The sequence below is a fragment of the Physella acuta genome, unplaced genomic scaffold, assembly GCF_028476545.2.
Source record: "Physella acuta isolate Inbredline_101_S28 unplaced genomic scaffold, ASM2847654v3 ptg000201l, whole genome shotgun sequence".
Lineage (NCBI taxonomy): Eukaryota > Metazoa > Mollusca > Gastropoda > Physidae > Physella > Physella acuta.
The window spans coordinates 2,144-23,448 of NW_026731720.1; the positions used below are offsets into that span (position 1 = coordinate 2,144).

Below are 21,305 nucleotides of genomic sequence, written 5' to 3' on the forward strand. Positions count from 1 at the left end.
CTGACAGCTCTCAAGTCGGCTTAGACATTACCATTAAAAAAAAAGTAAGTTCAATACTGTTTATTTTATTTGATTTTATTTTATTTATATATTTTAATCGAATTAACCCTGTTAATATAAAAATACGCTTATACCCTTTAATTACGTCTTATTTATTTTTAAATAAGTTGTCAAATATATTTACTTTAAATTTATTTACGCTTATTTATTTACTTTTTTTCTCTCTTACTTATACAGACAGACTGAGATGCAAACCACCCCTCCACCCACTCACTCAACCATGACCCGATACACGTGCGCCACCTGTCCCCGTGTGTTCAGCAGGAGTGACGCTTTGAAAAGACACCAAGCTACTGCACATGGACGAGGCAGATATCAGTGCACCGAATGTGGCAAAATGTACACAAGAGTTGACAATTTAAAAAGACACACCACCACAGCACACACCAATCCACATACACCAACCGATGTCCCATCAGCATCTGACAGACAAACTGAACAACCGACATTAACATCTGACAGACAAACTGAACAACCTGCATCAACAAACGACAGACAAACAGACAACCTACCTATACAATTAAAGAGACAAAGCACCTATGACGAAACAACAAACAAACGCCTAAAAACACCTCACAACGACAGTAACGTTAATGTAGACACCGACGCTATACTTGTAGATGCCCTAAGGGGAGATGTGGTAGACATAGATTTAGAGGAATTGAACGACTTAGACTTACCGTTCGACGAAATTGACACCATTTACAACTTAAACACCGAATTACAAAACATATACATTGACAATTGGCACGCCATACAGACACACGCAACTACAGGCAAACATATATCCACATTCAATTTTTTTCACAGCCCACTAGACACTACTCCAATAGACTGGGATACAAAACTTATAGATACCATATTTAACACACAAACTAAGCGGTTCAAAATTAACTACAGTCACCATTCCATTTTAAAACATAAAGAAACAGGGGAATATAAGTTTTTTCACTCAAGTAACAACAATGCATGCGTCTTAGAGCTTCCTAAATTAATTAATAATAGAGTAGATTTTAAAGATTTTTTAGAACACTTAAACACAGCAGACATTCTAAACTATGCACAACACAATAGGCCTAATACGAAATACACAGTTGAGATCATTCCAGCCACTACATTCTACCTATATCACCTTAACGAATTCCCCATAGGTTGCCTTCTCACAGACGTTCCCGATTTCATCAAACATAATCACGCCTTTAACACTTTACAACACGATTCAAACTCAAAACCCTACACAGACAATTTCTGTTTTTTTAGATGTTTAGCCACACATTTAGGAGCACCAATAAAAAATCTTAGAAAACCAACACAAAACCTCGCGAGACAGTGGCAAGACTATCAAGGTCTCGGGACCTTGGATAATTTTAGTGGGGTTAGTTTAGTCGAAATCCCCCTCTTAGAGTCCTGTTTTAATATAAATATTGATATTTTTGAATTTAAAGAAAATCAGATCCTTTGTCCCAAACTTAGAAGTAGCGATAGATTCAGGGAAACATTATATCTTTTATTTTTTAATAATCATTTTATATACATTAATAATATAGATGGGGCGGGGCACTCTTTCGCGTGTTCTATGTGTAATAAATTATGGCCCACCGTTAAGCAATTAAACAGACACGTGAAAGGGTGTAATGGGGGTAAACCAGTAGATAGGTATAAGGGAGGGGTTTATCAGACACAGAAGACAATTTGGGAGTTTTTAGAAGGGTATGGGGTAGATGTAGATAGTACCTTTGTTTACCCCTTTAGAGCAACTTATGATTTTGAGTGTTTTTTCGACCACTCAAACTTACCCACGTTAGGTAGTTCAACAATTAGTGTAGCCAAGCACGTACCCTTGTCGTGTGCGATTGCATCAAACGTAGATGGGTTCGTCGAACCCATATGTTTTATTTCGACTGGTGACCCCCAAGACTTAGTGACTAGAGTTATTGACAGACTACATACAATCGCTGAGGCAGCTTATGATATTTTGAGAAAACAGTTCGAGCCTATTTTTAACCAAATAAGGGAGCTATATCCACCTAAATCTAGGGGTAGTAATGATAAATCTAATGAGAAAGGGTTTGATAGGGTACTTAGCGATAGGTTAGAAGAGTATTTGCGACAAATGCCAGTTATAGGGTTTAATTCAGGGAAATATGATATTAATCTCGTTAAACCGTATTTCATTCAGTACTTTTTAGCTAATTCAAATACAGAAGGGTTAGAAGCGGGACCTAGTTTTAATGATGAAGAAGAAGAAGTAGAAGATAAACAAACACCGTTTAAATATGTCGTGAAAAGAAATAATAATTTTATGTGTATATCAACTAATAAATTAAAGTTCTTAGATATAATTAACTATCTAGCACCGGGGTTTAGCTATAGTAAATATCTCGCCGCATATAAGGTTAAAGAGACCAAGGGGTTTTTCCCGTACGAGTACGTAAAAAGTTTAGCCGTGTTAGATGAAAAGTCTTTACCTCCGCATTCGGCCTTTTTTTCCACCTTAAAAAATTGTAATATTTCGGACGAGGAGTACGCGACGTGTAGGCAAATTTGGGTAGAGAAGGGGATGCAAACTTTTAAAGATTTTCTTATTTATTATAATAATATTGATGTTAAGCCCTTTATCGAGGCGCTCGAGCGCCAAACTAACTTTTACCAAAATTTAGGGGTTGATATTTTCAAAGACGCGATTTCTGTCCCCGGGGTTACATTAAAATATCTTTTTAAAACACTTTCAGAAGACGTTTCTTTTTCTTTGTGTTCTGAACGCGAATCAGAATTACATTCATCAATCCGAAATAATATCGTAGGGGGCCCCTCCATAATTTTTCATAGACATCACGAAAAGGGGGTAACTTTCATTAGGGGGGCTAGAAATAAAGTGGTACAGGCAATTAAGGGGTATGACGCGAACGCGCTTTATTTATGGTCTTTAATGCAGAAAATGCCGACAGGATTTCCGATTATTAGAAATAGTGAGGATGGGTTTAAGCCGCGTAGAGCTAATCGTTATGGGGAACAGGCCTGGGAGTGGTTATCGTGGGTTTCAACAACAAAGGGAGTAACTTTAAAAACAGCGTTTAACGGGGGCGAAGTTAGCTTAGGACCCCGCCATATAAGAGTAGACGGGTGGGATTCGAAGGCTCGAACCGTTTATCAGTTCCATGGCTGTCTCTTTCACGGACACCCTGACTGTCCCTTAACTAAAGACAGAACAGTAAATCCTATTAGTAACAGACCCTTGACTGACTTATTTAAAAAGACAACCGAAATTACGAAATACCTTACCGAGACTGTTGACGTTAAAGTCGTAGAAATGTGGGAATGTGAGTGGGCTACCACTAAACAGATTGACCCAAATATTAAAAAATTTTTACAAGATAGTGACAAACCTCAAAAGACACCGACACCGACCTATGGTAAAAGCTGGCCCCTGACTGAGAAACAGATCATCGATTCTGTTTTAGACGATTCGTGTTTTGGTTTGGTAGAATGCGACATTACAGTGCCGGATAGATTAAGAGAATACTTTAGTGAGATGACACCGATTTTTAAAAATACTAACGTTACGCGAGACGACATCGGACCGTTTATGAGACAATACGCGGTCGACAATAAATTATTGACAAGCGGTAGACGTACTTTAATCGGTAGCTTTAAAGGGGAGAAAATTTTATTAGCGACCCCTCTTTTAAAGTGGTATTTAAATCATGAGTTGGTAGTGACAAAAATTTATCAAGTGGTAGAATATAATCCGGTTTCATGTTTTAAGACCTTTGGGGATACTGTTTCAGACGCGCGAAGACAGGGGGATATAGACGTCAATAACGCAATTACTAGTGAGACAATGAAATTGTTAGGAAACGCGGCTTACGGTAAAACGATAACGAATAAAGCACGACATACAGATATAGCTTACTGTAGTGATAGGGATGTCGGACGTTGTATTAATAATCCGCGCTTTAAAAAAATGACCCAACTTTCCGACGGAGTTTACGAAATAGAAATGTTAAAAAAGAAAATAGATTGGGATCTTCCCCTACAGATAGGTTTTTTCGTTTATCAATACGCTAAACTTAGGATGTTAGAATTTTATTATGACTTTATAGACAAATATATAGATAGAACCGACTTTCAACTCTGCGAGATGGACACTGACAGTTTATACTTAGCCTTAAGTACCGATGACTTATTAAAAGCCGTAAGACCGGGACTAGAACACGAATTTTTTGACATTTACGACAAATGGTTCCCCTCAGAAGTATGCGACTCACATAGACCACAATTTATAAGCGACAAGGGTACGGTAGATAGTCATTGTCAGGGGTGTAGTGATAGGAAACGTTATGAGAAAAGAACACCGGGGTTGTTTAAGTTAGAATATGAAGGGGATGGGATGGTATCTTTATGTAGCAAGTCTTACCACTGTTTTGGAGACAACGATCCTAAAACATCCACCAAAGGGCTATCCAAAAATCACAACACACTAGACAAAGACACATTTATGCAGGTCCTCACGACAAAAATACCGGGTGGTGGGATAAATACAGGTTTCAGGGCACTCAACAACGGGGTTTATACATACACCCAACACAAAAATGCACTTTCTTACTTTTATATTAAAAGACAGGTACAGCCAGACAATGTGACAACATCTCCCCTAGACATATAAGACTTTGGACAGTTATAAATTTTAACGACATATTATACTAATGTAGATATGTAAATAAGACATAATTTATGACTGTATGCTGATGGGTTGATTTTTTAAATAAATAAATATATTATTATATACATTGAAACGGTCTTTTTGTGATTTTATTGTGTTTATTAATTGTGCATGTAAGTTATGTAACTCTGTGTCGTATATAAGATGGATTACTAAAAGTAAATTCAAACATTGAAACTATGGATCCGAGATGGAAACACCCCTTTACGGCTCTGGTAGCTGGCCCTACCGGGTGTGGTAAAACGGTATTTGTTAAAACGTTTTTATCTCAGGTGTCAGAGATGATGGATCCTACACCTGATGAAATTTATTACTGTTACGGAGAGTGGCAACCTTTGTTTGAGTCTATCAAGAACGTTCAGTTTGTGGAAGGTCTTCCTGACATAGAAAACGGCTCAATGGGGGATGGAAAACGTCGTCGTCTAGTTGTGATAGATGATTTGATGGTGGAAACAGATGAGCGAATTACAAAATTGTTTACGAAAGGTAGTCATCATCGTAATATTAGTGTCATGTATATTGTACAAAACCTATTCGGAAAAAATAAAGAACAAAGAACCATCAGTCTCAATTCGCACTACATCGTACTGTTCAAGAACCCTAGGGACGGTTCACAGATTACAAATTTAGCAAAACAAATGTACCCAGGTCGCGTTTCATATGTCCAGGAAAGTTTTAAGGACGCGACATCGGCCCCTCATGGTTATTTGTTGATCGACCTTCGACAGGAAACACCGGATAATCTGAGATTACGTAGTTGTATCTTTTCTCACGAGCAACAAGTTGTTTACGTTCCAAAATAAAAAAGCAAACATGTCTGAGTCAGTAAAACGACAAGGTGAAATGTTAAGGTTATTGGCTCGGGCAAAACCACCCGTCGTGAAAGCAGTTGTCAAAAATGCTTCGCCCCACCTCGTAAAAACATTATGCGAGTGCTGTCACAATGTCTTAAAAGGCAACGTTCCCCTCACACCGGTTCAGAAGAGACGTCTGCGTCGTCACAAAGCAAGCTTGAGACAACTTACCAAAAAGAAATTGACCGTCAAAAGACGAAAGGAAATTTTACAGACCGGAGGTTTCATAGGTGCTTTACTCGGACCAGTCCTTGGTGTGCTTAAAGGTGTCTTGGGATTTTAAGGATGGCCAGAAAAATGATTTTAATGGATCCTCGTATATTAGAGTCTATGCAACAAAAACCCTATGTACCACCCGACACACTCAACGATAGTCTACGCCTCTTGGATACGCAAATGGAACATATCTTAAATAGGGAAGATTTGTCACCACACGACAAAGTGAAACAATATCAAAAGACACTACAGCTCTACACGACGCGACTTAACGATTATAGAAACAAGCCCCTAGGTTTAGTCGATGTGAAACCATCCACCGTGAATACACAAACGACCGAGGTTTCAAAACAACAAGAAAACATAACTGAACCTAAAAAAGAAACGATCGACATAACCGACTCTGAACCTAAAACGAAAACCGCCTCGCCTGACTCTCAAATTCGCCCCTTGAAGAAAAATAAAAAGACATACGTAGAAAAAACTCCACCATCGAAACGTACCAGAAGTAAGAAAACTAAAACAAGTACTACCAAATGGGACGAGTGGGAAAAAACCAAACACTAACAAGACATTACTATGACCCCAGTAGACCAGGTGCCTACGGTGGTGTGTTTAAACACCCTGAAATTGGAACTAAAAAAATTAAAGAATGGTTAAGTCATCAGGATACCTACACGTTACATAAACCCCTTCGGCGAAGGTTTCAAAGGCGCGCCACCATCACAGGTGGAATAAATCATCAATTTCAAGCGGATCTCATAGATATGCGCTCGTTACGAAAGGACAATGACGGCGTTTCTTACCTAGTGACTTGCATCGATGTGTTTAGCAAATTCGCCTGGGCAATTCCGATAAGGAAAAAATCGGGTAAAGCGCTAGTGGAGGCTGTACGTAAAATATTTTCGACTAGAAAACCTATAAATTTTCAAACAGACAAAGGTAGTGAATTTGTCAACAAGACATTTTTAAAATTTCTTAAAGCAGAGGGCGTACATTTCTTTACCACTGAGAATGAAGATATTAAGGCGGCTATAGTTGAAAGATTCAATCGCACATTAAAAGAAAAAATGTGGCGGTACTTTACTAAAACAAATCGTCTACGTTACATCGATGTGGTAGCCGATTTGATCAACAATTATAACCATTCATACCATCGGAGTATTCGCATGGCCCCCGTGAATGTTAATTTGAGTAATCAAGAAAGGGTGTGGAATACTTTATACGCACCAGTGGACATTACTTATCGAAAAGTATTTAACGAAGGTGATCGTGTACGGATAGGGCAAAGCAGACACACTTTTAAAAAGGGGTATACGCCTTCGTGGACGGAAGAACTGTTTACGGTGAGCCGAGTTATCGCAACAACACCCGTAACGTACGTTTTAAAAGATGATTCGGGTGAAGAATTGAAAGGATCGTTTTACAAAGAAGAGCTTCAGAAAGTGGGGGACAAAAAAGTGTACCGCATCGAACACATTATACAAGAAAGAAAGGGTGTCGTTGGTAAAGAGTATTTAGTCAAGTGGTTCGGTTATAACCCTTCATTCAACAGTTGGATTTCAGCTAGAGACATTTCGAAATATAAAGACTAACGATGGTTGAAACAGTGAAAAGCCTAAGCATGGATGAGACCGTGTTGGAAGAAACGCTCAGACCGTTCGGTGGGAGTGAGGTGAGACCCAAATCCACCACGTCTTCTATCGGTTCGACCATTTCGAGCTGGATCGGTAGACTAAGGACACGACCGGAAATTGTTTTCATGTCTCAAATGTTGGTTATATTTGTCGTCATCGCTTTTTCACTATTTAATTTGACGCGTGGAACACTCGACGACAAAGAGGGAAAACTTTGGGTCGTGTTGTTATCCAGCTGTCTCGGTTATATTTTACCTAACCCAACCATTGCAAGAACCAAAATTTTACAATGAGTTTTTATGTCACCCTGCCTAGCAATGCATCACCAAATGTATTTCCAGACAATGAGGCTGGGCATTTCTTCGTTAAATTACCACAGACTATCGATGTGAATTCGCACTATGAGGTTGGTCTGGTCGAGATTCAAATGCCGAATGCATTTTGTATGATTAGAGAACATGAAGTTTGGCTCCAGTATCATTCCATCAAAGAAGGTGCAGACGTTAACCTTTTTCTATTTGGCTTACGCCAGACCAAATACCAAAACATCGACCTGCTTGTCAACGGTATAAAAAAACTATTAAAAAGAGATGTAGATGAACGAAAAGTGGAAATTATAATTTCAGACTGTAATAAGGGATTTAAGAAAATTGTCGTCAAAGTAGTTGCATCGGGAATAGAAAGTACTGTCCGTGACTGGTTGAACGCCTATATGATTGTTCCGGGTAAAGTTACAGAGAAACATATCGAGGAAGACGAAGTAAAAATTGTATTCGTCTATTGTGACCTCGTAGAAGCGAGACCGGTTGGAGATGTAATGGTCCCTTTGCTTCGGACCGTACCGATCGTTGAGAAGAAACCAAGTTCCGTTTTTCGTATTTACGACAAACCCCACTACATCCCCCTGAACCGCTTTTCATTCGACACAGTGGAAATACTTTTATGCGATGAGTTGGGACAATCTCTCTCATTCACAAGTGGAACGTCAGTGTTGACACTCCATTTTAGAACACGTAAACATTTCGATCTGGAATAACTCACACCATGGTGAAACATACCCTTTTACATCGAAACCCTAAATTGTACGAAGATTTTTACTGTAACCAGTACGGTCATGGTTTACCAATTTTTATCGGTGGAAGAAATCAAAGAGGACACGGTATTGGTAGTTTCTTTAGTGGTCTAGGTCGAATGGTCCTCCCTTGGTTAAAGACGGGAGGTAAGGCTTTACTCAGAGAAGGTGTTAGTACCGGGTTGCATGTTGCAAACGATGCATTAGCGGGAAGAAACATTGGAGAATCGTTCAAAGAACACGCCAAAGAAGCTGGTCATCGTTTATTACAAGGCGCCGTTGATCACCTGGGACAAAACCAATCAGGAAGCGGATTGAGAAGAAAGCGTGCGCTGTCGAGACCACCAGGTGAACCCTTTGAAAAACGAATAAAACTAGCACACAGATCAAGTCACAATCATTCGAAGGCGTGTGCTAAGCGAAAGAAGAAACATCCCAAGTATTCAGATATATTTGCTTAACCATGGCTCTTATTCATCCAAGTTCATGTGAGTGCTTACATTCTGGATTGGATTTATTTAGTATACCCCCGACACAAACTGCCGTCGAGGAGGGTCAATTTGTTGAAATACACCCCCTCGCATCCTTGGCACAAAGTGCACCTATAGAATTTGCAATTTCTGGCAACAGTGAAGACTATCTAGATTTGTTCAACACGTATTTACATGTGCGCGCTAAGGTGACCTTAGCGAATGGTGATCCCATATCAGTGGACTCTGATGTTGCACCAGTCAATTATTTTTTGCACAGTTTATTTTCCCAAGTGGATATTTCTCTCAACGACACACTAATCACCGCTAGTGAGAACACCTATCCGTATCGCGCCTATCTGGAGGCTACGTTAAATTACGGGGAAGATGCCAAGAATGGGTCTCTATCAGCTGCTCTATATGCAATGGACACACCGTGTTATTTCGAGGAGTTCAAAGATGACAATAATGATGGGTATAGGATTCGCCGCACCACCGCTGCTGAAAGTCATGAGATCGATATGATGGGACGTATCCACTCTGACATTTTCACCCAAGATCGCTATATGCTGAATGGGGTTGACATTAAAATTAAACTTACACCCGCAAAAGACAGTTTCACTCTCTTGACAGCAGACCAAAACAAGGGGTATAAAGCGATGATAACGCACGCAACATTGGTAGTTAGAAAGGCCAGACTTAACCCGGCGATTTCTATCGCGCATGAAAAGGCTTTAACGAGAATGAATGCAAAATACCCTTTTAAACGCGTTGTTATAAAGACCTTTGCTATACCGAAAGGAATGTTAAGTCACAACCAAGACAATTTGTATATGAGTCAAACACCCACCCGATTAGTCCTCGGACTAGTCGCCTCTACAGCCTTTAATGGTAGTTACACAAAAAACCCCTTCAATTTTCAACATTTTCACTTGACGTATTTAAATGTAAGCGTTGATGGACGATCGTTATCGGGAAAACCACTGGTCATGGACTTTGATAGGAATCAAGCCATTAGAGCATTTTTCAATAGTAACCTCTCTCTGGGTATGGTTGGAAAAGATGCTGGGAATGGAATAGACTATAAACACTTTAAGAACGGCTATACCTTGTTTGCTTTTGATTTAAGCCCCAGTCTTTTGGATGGTGAACAATTTGAATTGGCTAAATCTGGACCTGTTTCTATTGAACTTAAATTTTCACAAGTTACAACTGAACCGATTCAAGTTATTGCGTATGCTGAACTAGATTCGGTGTTAGAAATTTCAAAAACGAGACAAGTGTTGACAGATTACACCGCCTAAAGCGGCCTATAGACGAAAATGAACACAAGAGAACTACAAAGTATACTGGCCGCAGATTTATTTGTACAACGCACAAATCTCTTTGGTGTTGTAGCGTGCGATCAACTACCTACTCGTATCGATAGAACGAAGCAAGCGGCGTTCATTATAAATTTAGATTCGTCCAAGGATGAAGGCAGCCACTGGGTTGGTCTTTTTTTCAATGGTCTATCGCAATTTACTTATTTCGATAGTTTTGGATTACCACCGCGTGAACCCGCCATTTTGGCTTTTATAAAAAATAATTCAAACAGACCATTCGTTTACAATTCAAGAGTTTTGCAAGACATTGTAACCAACAGCTGTGGGTTATACGCGGTTTATTTTGTTTTGAAGAAAGTTCGGGGAGCTAGCCTAAAACTTATTCTCCACCCTTTTTCAGCTTCACCGGCTCGACAATATATTAACGATCGACTTATATCACGTTTAACCCTTGCACTTATTGGGACTAATTATAAACGTTTATTTCCGCGCTTTCAAGATGTCTAGTGAAGATTGGATACTTGTCGCCAGAAGTAGTAATAAAGTGACGGAAATACGAACGACGAATGACAGTGGTTATAAAGTAGCTATCGTTAGTCAATTCATGAACAAAAACACTTTAAATCTTAGAGATCTTATGGATGGTACAGATCTTAAATTTCCTAATAATTCTGGAATAAATCTCTCTCGTATAGCTTTTGAACGTTTACTCGCCCTGAGATATGATATTTTAAAAGCGTTTGATGACTTGGAGAAAGTTGAAATAAATTCATAAAATATAAGAAGTCTTTTGTTGTGATTTGATTTTAGTTTCATTTGTGTGTGTGTGTGTGTGTGTGTGTGTGTGTGTGTGTGAATGTGTATGTGTAAATAAATGCAAACCATAAACACAACAAGCAAGTAGAAACCACCAGTGGGGTCAATAATCGGCCCGGGTGTTGGCACGTGCTGTATCTCTTTATATTAAGACGAGTAGAATTCGACATCCACCAGTCCTATTCAACAAAGATTTTATACGGTCAACATGTTTAAACATGACTTTTAAAAAATCGATAGTAAAGGCGCGTGAGTTGGATTAGACAATGGGGTAGGGCACCTGCCTTTGAGTATGACGCGAGTAGCGGCACACAAAAGGACATGCTCACACAGACGTCAGACAAAGGGAGAATGAGATTGCAACACACAAAGGGAAGGGGTACCACCTGCTACCACCTCCCCCCACCCGCGTCACCCCCACCCACACCCCCATTGGAGGTGGGGAAATACTATTTTACTATATACTGTTAAAGCTGGACTGTCGTCCAGGTCAATACAAACAACCAACATCTTATCAACAAGTGGACAATTGGTCAATTGGTCAACTGGTCAACAACTGGTCAGTTGGTCAACTGGTAAACAAATGTATAACTTTATTTTAACCGTTAATAAAAGAACTGGTCAATTGGTCAACTACTAGGTACCCTAACCCTCAATACAAACAAATCAATAGGGGAATCCACCTCCACCTCCACCTCTGCCCAACACGTGGTCAGTTGGTCAAGTGGTCAACATACCGATCAATACAATACCCTACTAATCAAAACAATCAACAGTTGGTTAATGAACAATCAACAACGGGTTAAAAATAATCAACAGGTGGGCAAAAAACAGGGACAAAAATCAACAGGTGGTCGAAAATCAATCAATAACGGTCAAAATATGCAACAGATGGGCAAAAATCAATCAATAACGGTCAAAAAATGCAACAGTTGTCCCACCTCCACCTCCACCTCCACCTTTTATGCAACAGTTGTCCCACCTCCACCACCTCCACCTCAATAATACCCAAAGGGGACCTACTATACTACTTATATGTAACAATACAGGGAGATTTTGTAAGTGTTATATGTAACAATACAGGGAGATTTTGTAAGTGTTATATGTAACAATACAGGGAGATTTTGTAAGTGTTATATGTAACAATACAGGGAGATTTTGTAAGTGTTATATGTAACAATACAGGGAGATTTTGTAAGTGTTACAATACAGGGAGATTTTCGTAAGTGTCACATTAATAGAAATAATATGAAGTTGGACAGACTTATGAATGCCCCCCCCCCCCACCCCGTGTATGCCCAGGTTGTCAAGGAGTTGGTGGCCATCTTTCCCGTCTTACGTGATTGGATTACAGAGTTCCTGGGACAGAACAACTACATGGTGTCATCTGACATTGGTCATAACATGCTGATAGAGCAGGTAAGTGAGTGGCCATGTCACATGTCACATGTCATGTGACATCAACCATAACATGTTGATTGAGCAGGTAAGTGGGTGGCCATGTCACATGTCACATGTCATCTAACATATGTCATAACATGCTGATTGAGCAGGTAAGTTGGTGGCCATGTCACATGTCATCTGACATCTGTCATCTGACATCGACCATAACATGCTGATTGAGCAGGTAGGTGGGTGGCCATGTCACATGTCACATGTCATCTGACATCGGTCATAACATGCTGATTGAGCAGGTAGGTGGGTGGCCATGTCAGATGTCATCTGACATCTGACATCGGCCATAACATGCTGATTGAGCAGGTATGTGGGTGGGTGGCCATGTCACATGTCATCTGACATCTGACATCGGCCATAACATGCTGATTGAGCAGGTAGGTGGGTGGCCATGTCACATGTCATCTGACATCTGACATCGGCCATAACATGCTGATTGAGCAGGTAGGTGGGTGGGTGGCTATGTCACATGTCATCTGACATCTGACATCGGCCATAACATGCTGATTGAGCAGGTAGGTGGGTGGCCAGTTGGGGAAAATGGGTGTGCTCACATGTAAGTGGGTGCTCATGTCACCTGTCATCTAACTATCAAATAAGTAGGTGCTGATTTCAGTGTCATCTGACAACTGTCCAATGACATTTTATTTTAATTTATTTAACCAGTTAAATCGTTTTAATTTTTTTTTATACAATTGAGGATGTTGTTTTAAATTTACCATTATTTTAAAGTCAGTAATAAAATGAAAAATAAATAGAAAACTGATTCTTTCAATGTATGTTAAAATCTGCCAAAGTTCAATAACTCTGATCAAGGGAAATAACTACATTTAAACCATCAACAGGTCTTACGGCTGCTCTACCATTTGGTCAAGTTTGGCTACTACATGGACAGTGAAGACGTGCAGCATCTGTTACCTCCCTTGTTGTGCTTGCTAGATGGGCGGCATGACTTCCCTTTTCCAAAAGACAGAGACAAAGGTAGGCGTGCCCTAAACACAGAGAATAAGGTATGCGGTAGGCGTGTCCTAAGGGCATAATAGGCGTGTTCGTAAGACATAATCAAAGGTAGATGTGTCCTAAAACCAAGACAGGTGTGATCTAAAAACACAGTTAGCCACGCCCTAATTCAGAGACAAAGTTTTAATGTCGCAGAGGCGTAGCTACCCTTCCCGGCGCCCGGGGACAAACTTTTCGATTTGCACCCCCTCCCCCCCTCAAGATTTTGATTTGCACCCCCCCCCCCTAAAACTTTCGATTTGCACTCCCCCCCCCCCCCCCTCAAGATCTCGATTTGCACCCCCCTCAACCTTTCAATTTATTTTTTAAACCCATTTTGGCGCCCCCTAAGGTCGGCGCTCGTGAACATATGTCCCGTCCCCCCAACCCCCCCCCCCCGTCCCGTCCCGTCCCGTCCCCCCCGCTACGCTACTGTAATATCGTAAAGACAAAGGACACCAATGTTCCCTAAAATGTCACGACCAAGACCCATATGTTCCCTCCAAAGTTAAACTCCAGAGTTCCCCTAAAGTTGAATCTGTATGTTCCCTCCAAAGTTCAGACCTGTATTCTCCCCGAAGTTAAACACCAAGTTCCTTCCAAAGTTAAGCCCCTCCACGTCTAGCACCCAATATCCCTCCACGTCTAGCACCCAATATCCCTCCACGTCTAGCACCCAATGTCCCTACACGTCTAGCACCCAATGTCCCTACACGTCTAGCACCCAATGTCCCTACACGTCTAGCACCCAATGTCCCTACACGTCTAGCACCCAATGTCCCTACACGTCTAGCACCCAATGTCCCTCCACGTCTAGCACCCAATGTCCCTACACGTCTAGCACCCAATGTCCCTACACGTCTAGCACCCAATGTTCCTCTATAGCACCCAATGTCCCTCCACGTCTAGCACCCAATGTCCCTACACGTCTAGCACCCAATGTCCCTACACGTCTAGCACCCAATATCCCTCCACGTCTAGCACCCAGTTCCTCTATAGCACCCAATGTCCCTACACGTCTAGCACCCAATGTCCCTACACGTCTAGCACCCAATGTCCCTCCACGTCTAGCACCCAATGTTCCTCTAGGTCTAGCACCCAATGTCCCTCCACGTCTAGCACCCAATGTTCCTCTACGTCTAGCACCCAATGTTCCTCTACGTCTAGCACCCAATGTTCCCTGTGTTTCAGGCTACTCCAAGGACGCCATGAAGCAGGTAATGCAGTTCCAGCACTCTGACCGCTACGAGAAATCGCCAGAGACTTCGGCCATTGTCCACGCCAAGTACCAGTAAGTGCCAACAATATCCCAGTCTCTGCTGGATTTGAACCTGCTCCCCCCCCCCTCCCGTAACCCATCGTTATTAAATTATCTTAATTAATGCTCGATTTTGTTTATCCCAGGGCCCTAGAAGTTCTTGACCTACTTCTGACGTATCAAAGGAATTCTCGACTTCAGGTACTGCCACTACATTTCTTAATATTAAACAAATTTATTTAATTTTCAAGGTTTGTGTTTTACATCTGATAATCAATTATGTTAGGAACATCATAATAAATGTACGTATCATAAGCATAGAGTCTAAAGTGTGAAAGTGTGCGTTATGCTAAAATTGACCTTGTATCTTTCAGAGCTTTGTGGGCAAGTTCAAGGTTGCCGAGCAGTGTGTTGTCCAGCGTAAGCCGGCCAGTGTGCTGAGCACCCTGTTGTACGACACGTTTAACCCCCACGACCAGTCTAAGTGAGTCTGGTGGTACCTAACTGTTGAGGGCGGGGGGTGGGGGGGGCATCTACTCAACAAAACTGGACATCAGTATCACAATTCTCCAACAAAACTAGACATTAGCCATCACAGTTCTCCAACAAAACTAGACATTACCCATCACAGTTCTCCAGCAAAACTAAACATTTAGCTCTCAAATTATGGTCGCCGTGACCTTAGCCAGCCATACACCCCCCCCCCCCCCACACACACACACACAGCTTCCGACAATCTGGCTTTCTTGAAATTCGACATTAAGGGTAAACACCATGACAATGTTATTGTTGTATGTAATATTCATGGCTGACTTACAAGTTACTGAGTTTTGAACAAATAATTTACTGATGTTGTATTTCTGATTAGTTTTGTAAAGGGAAGCAACTAAATAATTGCATGTAGTGACGAAGATGTAATGGGCATGGCGAAGTAAACCCACAACTGAAGAGCAGGAACATTATTTTAAAAATAAGATTAAAATATTTTTTAAATTGCATTTCTTAAAAAAATCCTAAGTGTTAAGAAAATAAATAATTTTAAATATCTTAGTTACATATAAAACATGTATATTAAATAGATGCAGCAGTATGTAAATGTTATGAAAGTTATACCAATAAGATTGATATATAGAATACGTATAATCAAGGAGCTTCAAGTGCCCATATTTTTATCCAAAAAGAAAAAAAAAGAAGAAAAAGAGAAAAAAAATATTTTAAAAAGTGCCCATATTTATTATCGTCCTTTTTCGAACCTAACAGAACGAAGGTCAAGTGAAGTAGAGTTCGCCTATTTCTGTGATTTCGGCATGAAGGAATAGTACCCATCAGAGCTGGGCGGACTCGGTGACCTTATACTGACTTGAACTCGAACTCGAAAATTTCGGGCTAGCAGTCTAGCGCACTACCGCTAGGCAACGCCGTATGTTTATAATTTTTACCCCGCCCAACCCCCACCTCATGCCCAACCCCACCCCAAGCCCCACCTACATTTCTTGTACGTAGCTCTGCCAGACCTTCTTCTATTCACATAGATTGGGTTAACGCCGTTTAGAGTCATGATATATACCCCCCTCCCACTTCCATTGTCCCACCTCCTCATCCCCACAAGTCGGTGTTGACATATGACGTCACGATGACGACACGATGACGTCTGTGTTTCAGGAAGTCGATGAGAAAACAACGCCACGTGAACAAGGAGATGAGAGACATGTTCAGCCTGTCCGCCATCTTTGATATCGAACTTCTGACCAAGATCCTCACGGTAACCATTGCTCACCCACCTAATGAATGGAGGTCACATGACAAAATACTTGACAGGTCACTGTATCAATGAGAGAAGCATTTATTTAATATATTATTATCATAACGCTATCAAGTTCCCACAATAGTTTCTCTAGCTATGCGTACATTTAAAACAAATTTAAAATAAGACATCACCGTATCAGCACAACAGCTACCAATGACCACACCTATTCTTGACTGAACTGAATGACTACCCAACGACTCTACTAACCACGCTAAACTTACTATGCCAGGATTTATCCAAGTACAAGTACAACAAGCTGATCACCAAGTCTCTCAACATCCTCAACAAGGTGTACTCTTCCAAGACCAACATGTTCAACCTGTCCTTCAAGGCCCAGGTAAGTCACACAGGTGTAACCTGCTTCTTCAAGGCCCAGGTAAGTCACACAGGTGTAACCTGCTTCTTCAAGGCCCAGGTAAGTCACACAGGTGTAACCTGCTTCTTCAAGGCCCAGGTAAGTCACACAGGTGTAACCTACTCCCCCAGGGCCAACATGTTCAACCTGTTCTTCAAGTCACAGGTAAGTCACAAAGTTATACTCCTCTAGGACCAATCTGACCTATAGGGCCCCAGGTAAGTCAGTACTAAAAAATGTGTACTCCTCCAAGACCAACAAATCCAATCTCGTGTCTTCAAGGCCCAAGTAGTCAACAAAGCTGCCCGAAGACCAATGTGTTTTATCTGTATGTAAGTTTTGTGTTAGCCAAATGTTCTAAAAATGGATTGAACATGAATTTCATGTCAGCAGTTTGATCATCAACGAATAGTATCAAAACCTGTACCGTGCGACCCTAGCTTCTCAATTGTGTGTAGCCTGATCTCTATGGCTGCGTTATGTTCATACTTTATTCAGCAATTTCCATCTTGTATTTTTTTCAGATTCTCCTGACTCAGGACTCCGCCAGAGTCCACCGCGAGGTGCTGAAAAATATGCCAGTCCTCCGCAGACTGTCCAGAGCTAAGCTGGACAACGAACAGGTCAAGCTGATGGGCAGCATCCTGGATGATCTCGCTGAGTAGGTCTTCTAGTTCCCAAAACATCCAAACATCTTTCTTCTTTCTAGATCTGGCTGAGTAGGTCTTCTAGTTCCCAAAACATCCAAACATCTTTCTTCTTTCTAGATCTGGCTGAGTAGGTCTTCTAGTTCCCAAAACATCCAAATATCTTTCTTCTTTCTAGGTCTGGCTGAGTAGGTCTTCTAGTTCCCAAAACATCCAAATATCTTTCTTCTTTCTAGATCTGGCTGAGTAGGTCTTCTATTTCCCAAAACATGCAAATATCTTTCTATTATTATGTTCTGTTTTGTTGATCTAACTTGAAAGGTTAATGCAACCAACTATTCCAGGTTCTGCCACCTTCCTATGACGCCAGACGAGCCACACCCCATGAACCAGAACATCCTCATCAGTAATGGTATGTGGTCTCTACATACAACACATCCGTACGTGGTCTCAACATACAACACAATTTCATGAATCCGTATGTTGTCTTAACATACAACACAATTTCATGAATCCGTATGTTGTCTTAACATACAACACAATTTCATGAATCCATACGTGGTCTCAACATACAACACAATTTCATGAATTTGTATGTGGTCTCAACATACAACACTATTTCATGATTCCGTAGGTTACTTTTTAGCTATGTGTGTAGCAATACCAATAATTACATTTATTTTTTATTTTATTTTTTCAGGTATTTTGATTATCTTATTTGACATCCTTGTTCAAGAAGTTGACATCAAATTATTTGTGAGTTTTTTGTCTTATATTTTTCGTCTAATGTAAATAAAAACAACAAAGAAGATGTGTATTATTTCATGAAATTATTTTAATTAAGTGTTTCTATCTTGTCATCTAGGAGCAATATGGCGGCATGACTTCCGTTTTCCGGAAAACGTTGTATCTCCTGAAGCTCCTAGCCAGGGAGAATGAGGCTGTCCAGCTGCACATATTCGAGAGACTGGACATCCTACTGGACGTTCGCGTTGTAGAGAGTGAGCTGGCTATCGCTCTCAGAGAGGTCACGTGGTTTGGTCACGTTATCCAGTAGCATTTATATTTGTTCAAAAATGATTATCAACAGTAAAGATAGTTATATCTTCATGTAAATTTAGACTAATTTAATTATTAAAACTTTAAATTTGTTTGTGTAAATACTGCTGCCTTGTAGTTTGTTCTTGGTTGGACAAAGGCTATGGAAGTAAATCCAAAAAGAAAAGCAGGCTGAAATCGGAGTCAATGGCCTCAATGGCGCATAACCAGTTGACACGTAACGCTTAATTGTGTTGGAGGCGTGGTCGAGTCGGCAAAAAGCTCATGGTTGATAAATTCGAACAAAGTCTCGAGTTCAAACCCACTGGCAGATAAATCTCGATCCCCTTCAACACTAATAATTAAGAACGAAGAAGAAGAAGAAGAAGTTTGTGTAAATAAATGTTCAATTCTTGTGGCTCTATTAAAAGTTGCATTACCCCCATGTATACTACCATCCCCAGGTGTTCTATGGGAACCAGAACACCTGCCTGAAGATCAACCCCAGACAGATCCAGAAGATCGTCAACCGGGCAGCAGACTTGCAGGAGAAAGGGCCAGAGTTCCTTGACCTTCTCTCCATGATTGTCAAGGTCGCCGGCACTGACCTGACCCTGAAGCGGAACCAGGCGTACGTGATGAAGTACATCATGCAGAACTACAAGAAGGTGGCCTTCGTTCTAGACCTGCCCAGAGAAGAGAGGTGATTGGCGGACTTTGTCACGTGACTATAGACCAGGGGTCGGCAACCTGCGGCTCGCGAGCCGCATGCGGCTCTTTTGATATCAAGATGCGGCTCTCCAGCTCCTTGAACAAATACTAATAATCTTAATAAAAAAAAAAATATTTGAAATAAAAAAATGATGGCTCTTTAAAACCAGGGAAATTTTGAAAATTGTAACTTTTGGCTCTTCCGCTTCAAAAGGTTGCCGACCCCTGCTATAGACTATAGACAGATCATGTTATCTGTGTGTGAATGAAAGATTTGAACATATGCAGAGAGTCGTGTTGTCTGTTTAACTATCGTATGGCAAATGATGATATTGATATTCCTTTCAGTATATTGAACTTGAATCAAATGTTGATGTGTTGTACATTTTCAGGGAAGTGATTTTGAGCCAAGCAGAGAAAAGGTCAAGGCTGCGCTACTATATATGTCTGCTTGACTTGCTGGCCGCCTGCGCTGAGGTGAGTTTATTTCACTCAGTGATTTCCCTTTGATGTTATGTTCACAGAAGTTTTTACCATGGAAGTTTATAAACTTACAGTCAAGTTCAATGTGATAACTTCTATGCGGTGTAATTTTAACAACAAATCAGACGTGTTTATAATTTTAACAACGAATCAAACGTGTTTATAATTTTAACAACAAACCAAACGTGTTTATAATTTTAACAACAAACCAAACGTGTTTATAATTTTAACATCAAACCAAACGTGTTTATAAATGGCGTCACTATGTCGGTTGTCACCTTGTGCCATCAGCACCCCCCCCCCCCCATCCCCACCCTTTCTTTTCTCCCTCTCTGACTCTTGATGCCATTCTAATAAAATCCATGTTCCCCACGACACGGCCACACGACCTACCAGGGTGAGAACCTCTTCATAGAGTCCCTGTGTCAGACCATCCTGCCCATGGACGACCTCCTGGCTATACTCAACAACCCCTCCATCGACAACGTGCTCAAAAAGCCCTTCCTCCGCTGTCTGCATCACGTCTACATGAAGAGCACCGGTAACGTCGTCGACATGCAGACCAGTGAGATACCACATGACACGTGAGTTTGTTTTCATCACGTGGTTTAAGTACTTCCGTTTTGTGTCCAGAAATAATAACAAACAGCATGTCTGTATAATAACCCGTATTGTTCCAGTAAAGTCGATTGGATTATTTCAACCTTTTAATTAAATTATTTACAAACTGCCACATCCATTAGCTGCAATACTGTTAGAGAAAGAAAAAGTTTACATTCTAGCATAACTTAATCAATGAAGCAGAGAGAAACCATTTTCCTTTAACTTAGAATTATAGAAAGTTTAAGTTAACACTACACTCCTGTGGTATAATCCATTTAATATTTATAATTTGTTTAGTTTATGTTGATATAATGCATAAAGAATAATGGGAACAATTTATTTATAATAGAACGTTGTTTTACAGTTGTTAGCTTATGCACTGGTCTTATAACTTGTGTGTGTCCTAATATCCAAATAATTTATACACTATTGCAAATCAATTTTAGGGTAGTGTTATTTGTATGCATTGAATTTATATCTTCTGTGTGTCCTAATAACCCTAAACATTGTACTTTACTAAAAATGTATGCTGTAGTTTCGGTATTTTAACTAACCATTTTTTTTTTCAAAATCTTTATTATATTTTGGAGTTTAGACAAGAATTGATTCATCGATTGAACACTGCTTCAAATGTTACATTTTCATTATGTGCGTCATTGGTTTCCTCCTAAGCATATTCAAATTGTGACAGATTTTTTTAAAATTTTGCTAACATTGGATTTTCATGGCAAAAATAATTTATTGATCAGTATTCGACCTACTTAGCTGCTTAGCTA

At 40.4% G+C, this 21,305-nt stretch overlaps 1 protein-coding gene across 1 annotated transcript in view; it reads left to right on the forward strand.

The window, feature by feature from the left end:
* The first annotated feature begins 7,450 nt into the window (after nucleotides 1–7,450).
* LOC131937173 (inositol 1,4,5-trisphosphate receptor type 1) overlaps nucleotides 7,451–21,305 on the forward strand; it is a 42,873-nt gene continuing 29,018 nt past the window's right edge. Inside the window, exons 1-15 of the mRNA XM_059294387.1 lie at nucleotides 7,451–7,528; nucleotides 12,476–12,592; nucleotides 13,474–13,609; nucleotides 14,819–14,918; nucleotides 15,032–15,086; nucleotides 15,260–15,369; nucleotides 16,548–16,647; nucleotides 16,922–17,029; nucleotides 17,572–17,708; nucleotides 18,039–18,106; nucleotides 18,395–18,450; nucleotides 18,560–18,721; nucleotides 19,197–19,435; nucleotides 19,836–19,920; nucleotides 20,323–20,510. Of these exons, the coding sequence (XP_059150370.1) occupies nucleotides 7,451–7,528; nucleotides 12,476–12,592; nucleotides 13,474–13,609; nucleotides 14,819–14,918; nucleotides 15,032–15,086; nucleotides 15,260–15,369; nucleotides 16,548–16,647; nucleotides 16,922–17,029; nucleotides 17,572–17,708; nucleotides 18,039–18,106; nucleotides 18,395–18,450; nucleotides 18,560–18,721; nucleotides 19,197–19,435; nucleotides 19,836–19,920; nucleotides 20,323–20,510 (1,739 nt within the window). The remainder of the gene's footprint in view (nucleotides 7,529–12,475; nucleotides 12,593–13,473; nucleotides 13,610–14,818; nucleotides 14,919–15,031; nucleotides 15,087–15,259; nucleotides 15,370–16,547; nucleotides 16,648–16,921; nucleotides 17,030–17,571; nucleotides 17,709–18,038; nucleotides 18,107–18,394; nucleotides 18,451–18,559; nucleotides 18,722–19,196; nucleotides 19,436–19,835; nucleotides 19,921–20,322; nucleotides 20,511–21,305) is intronic.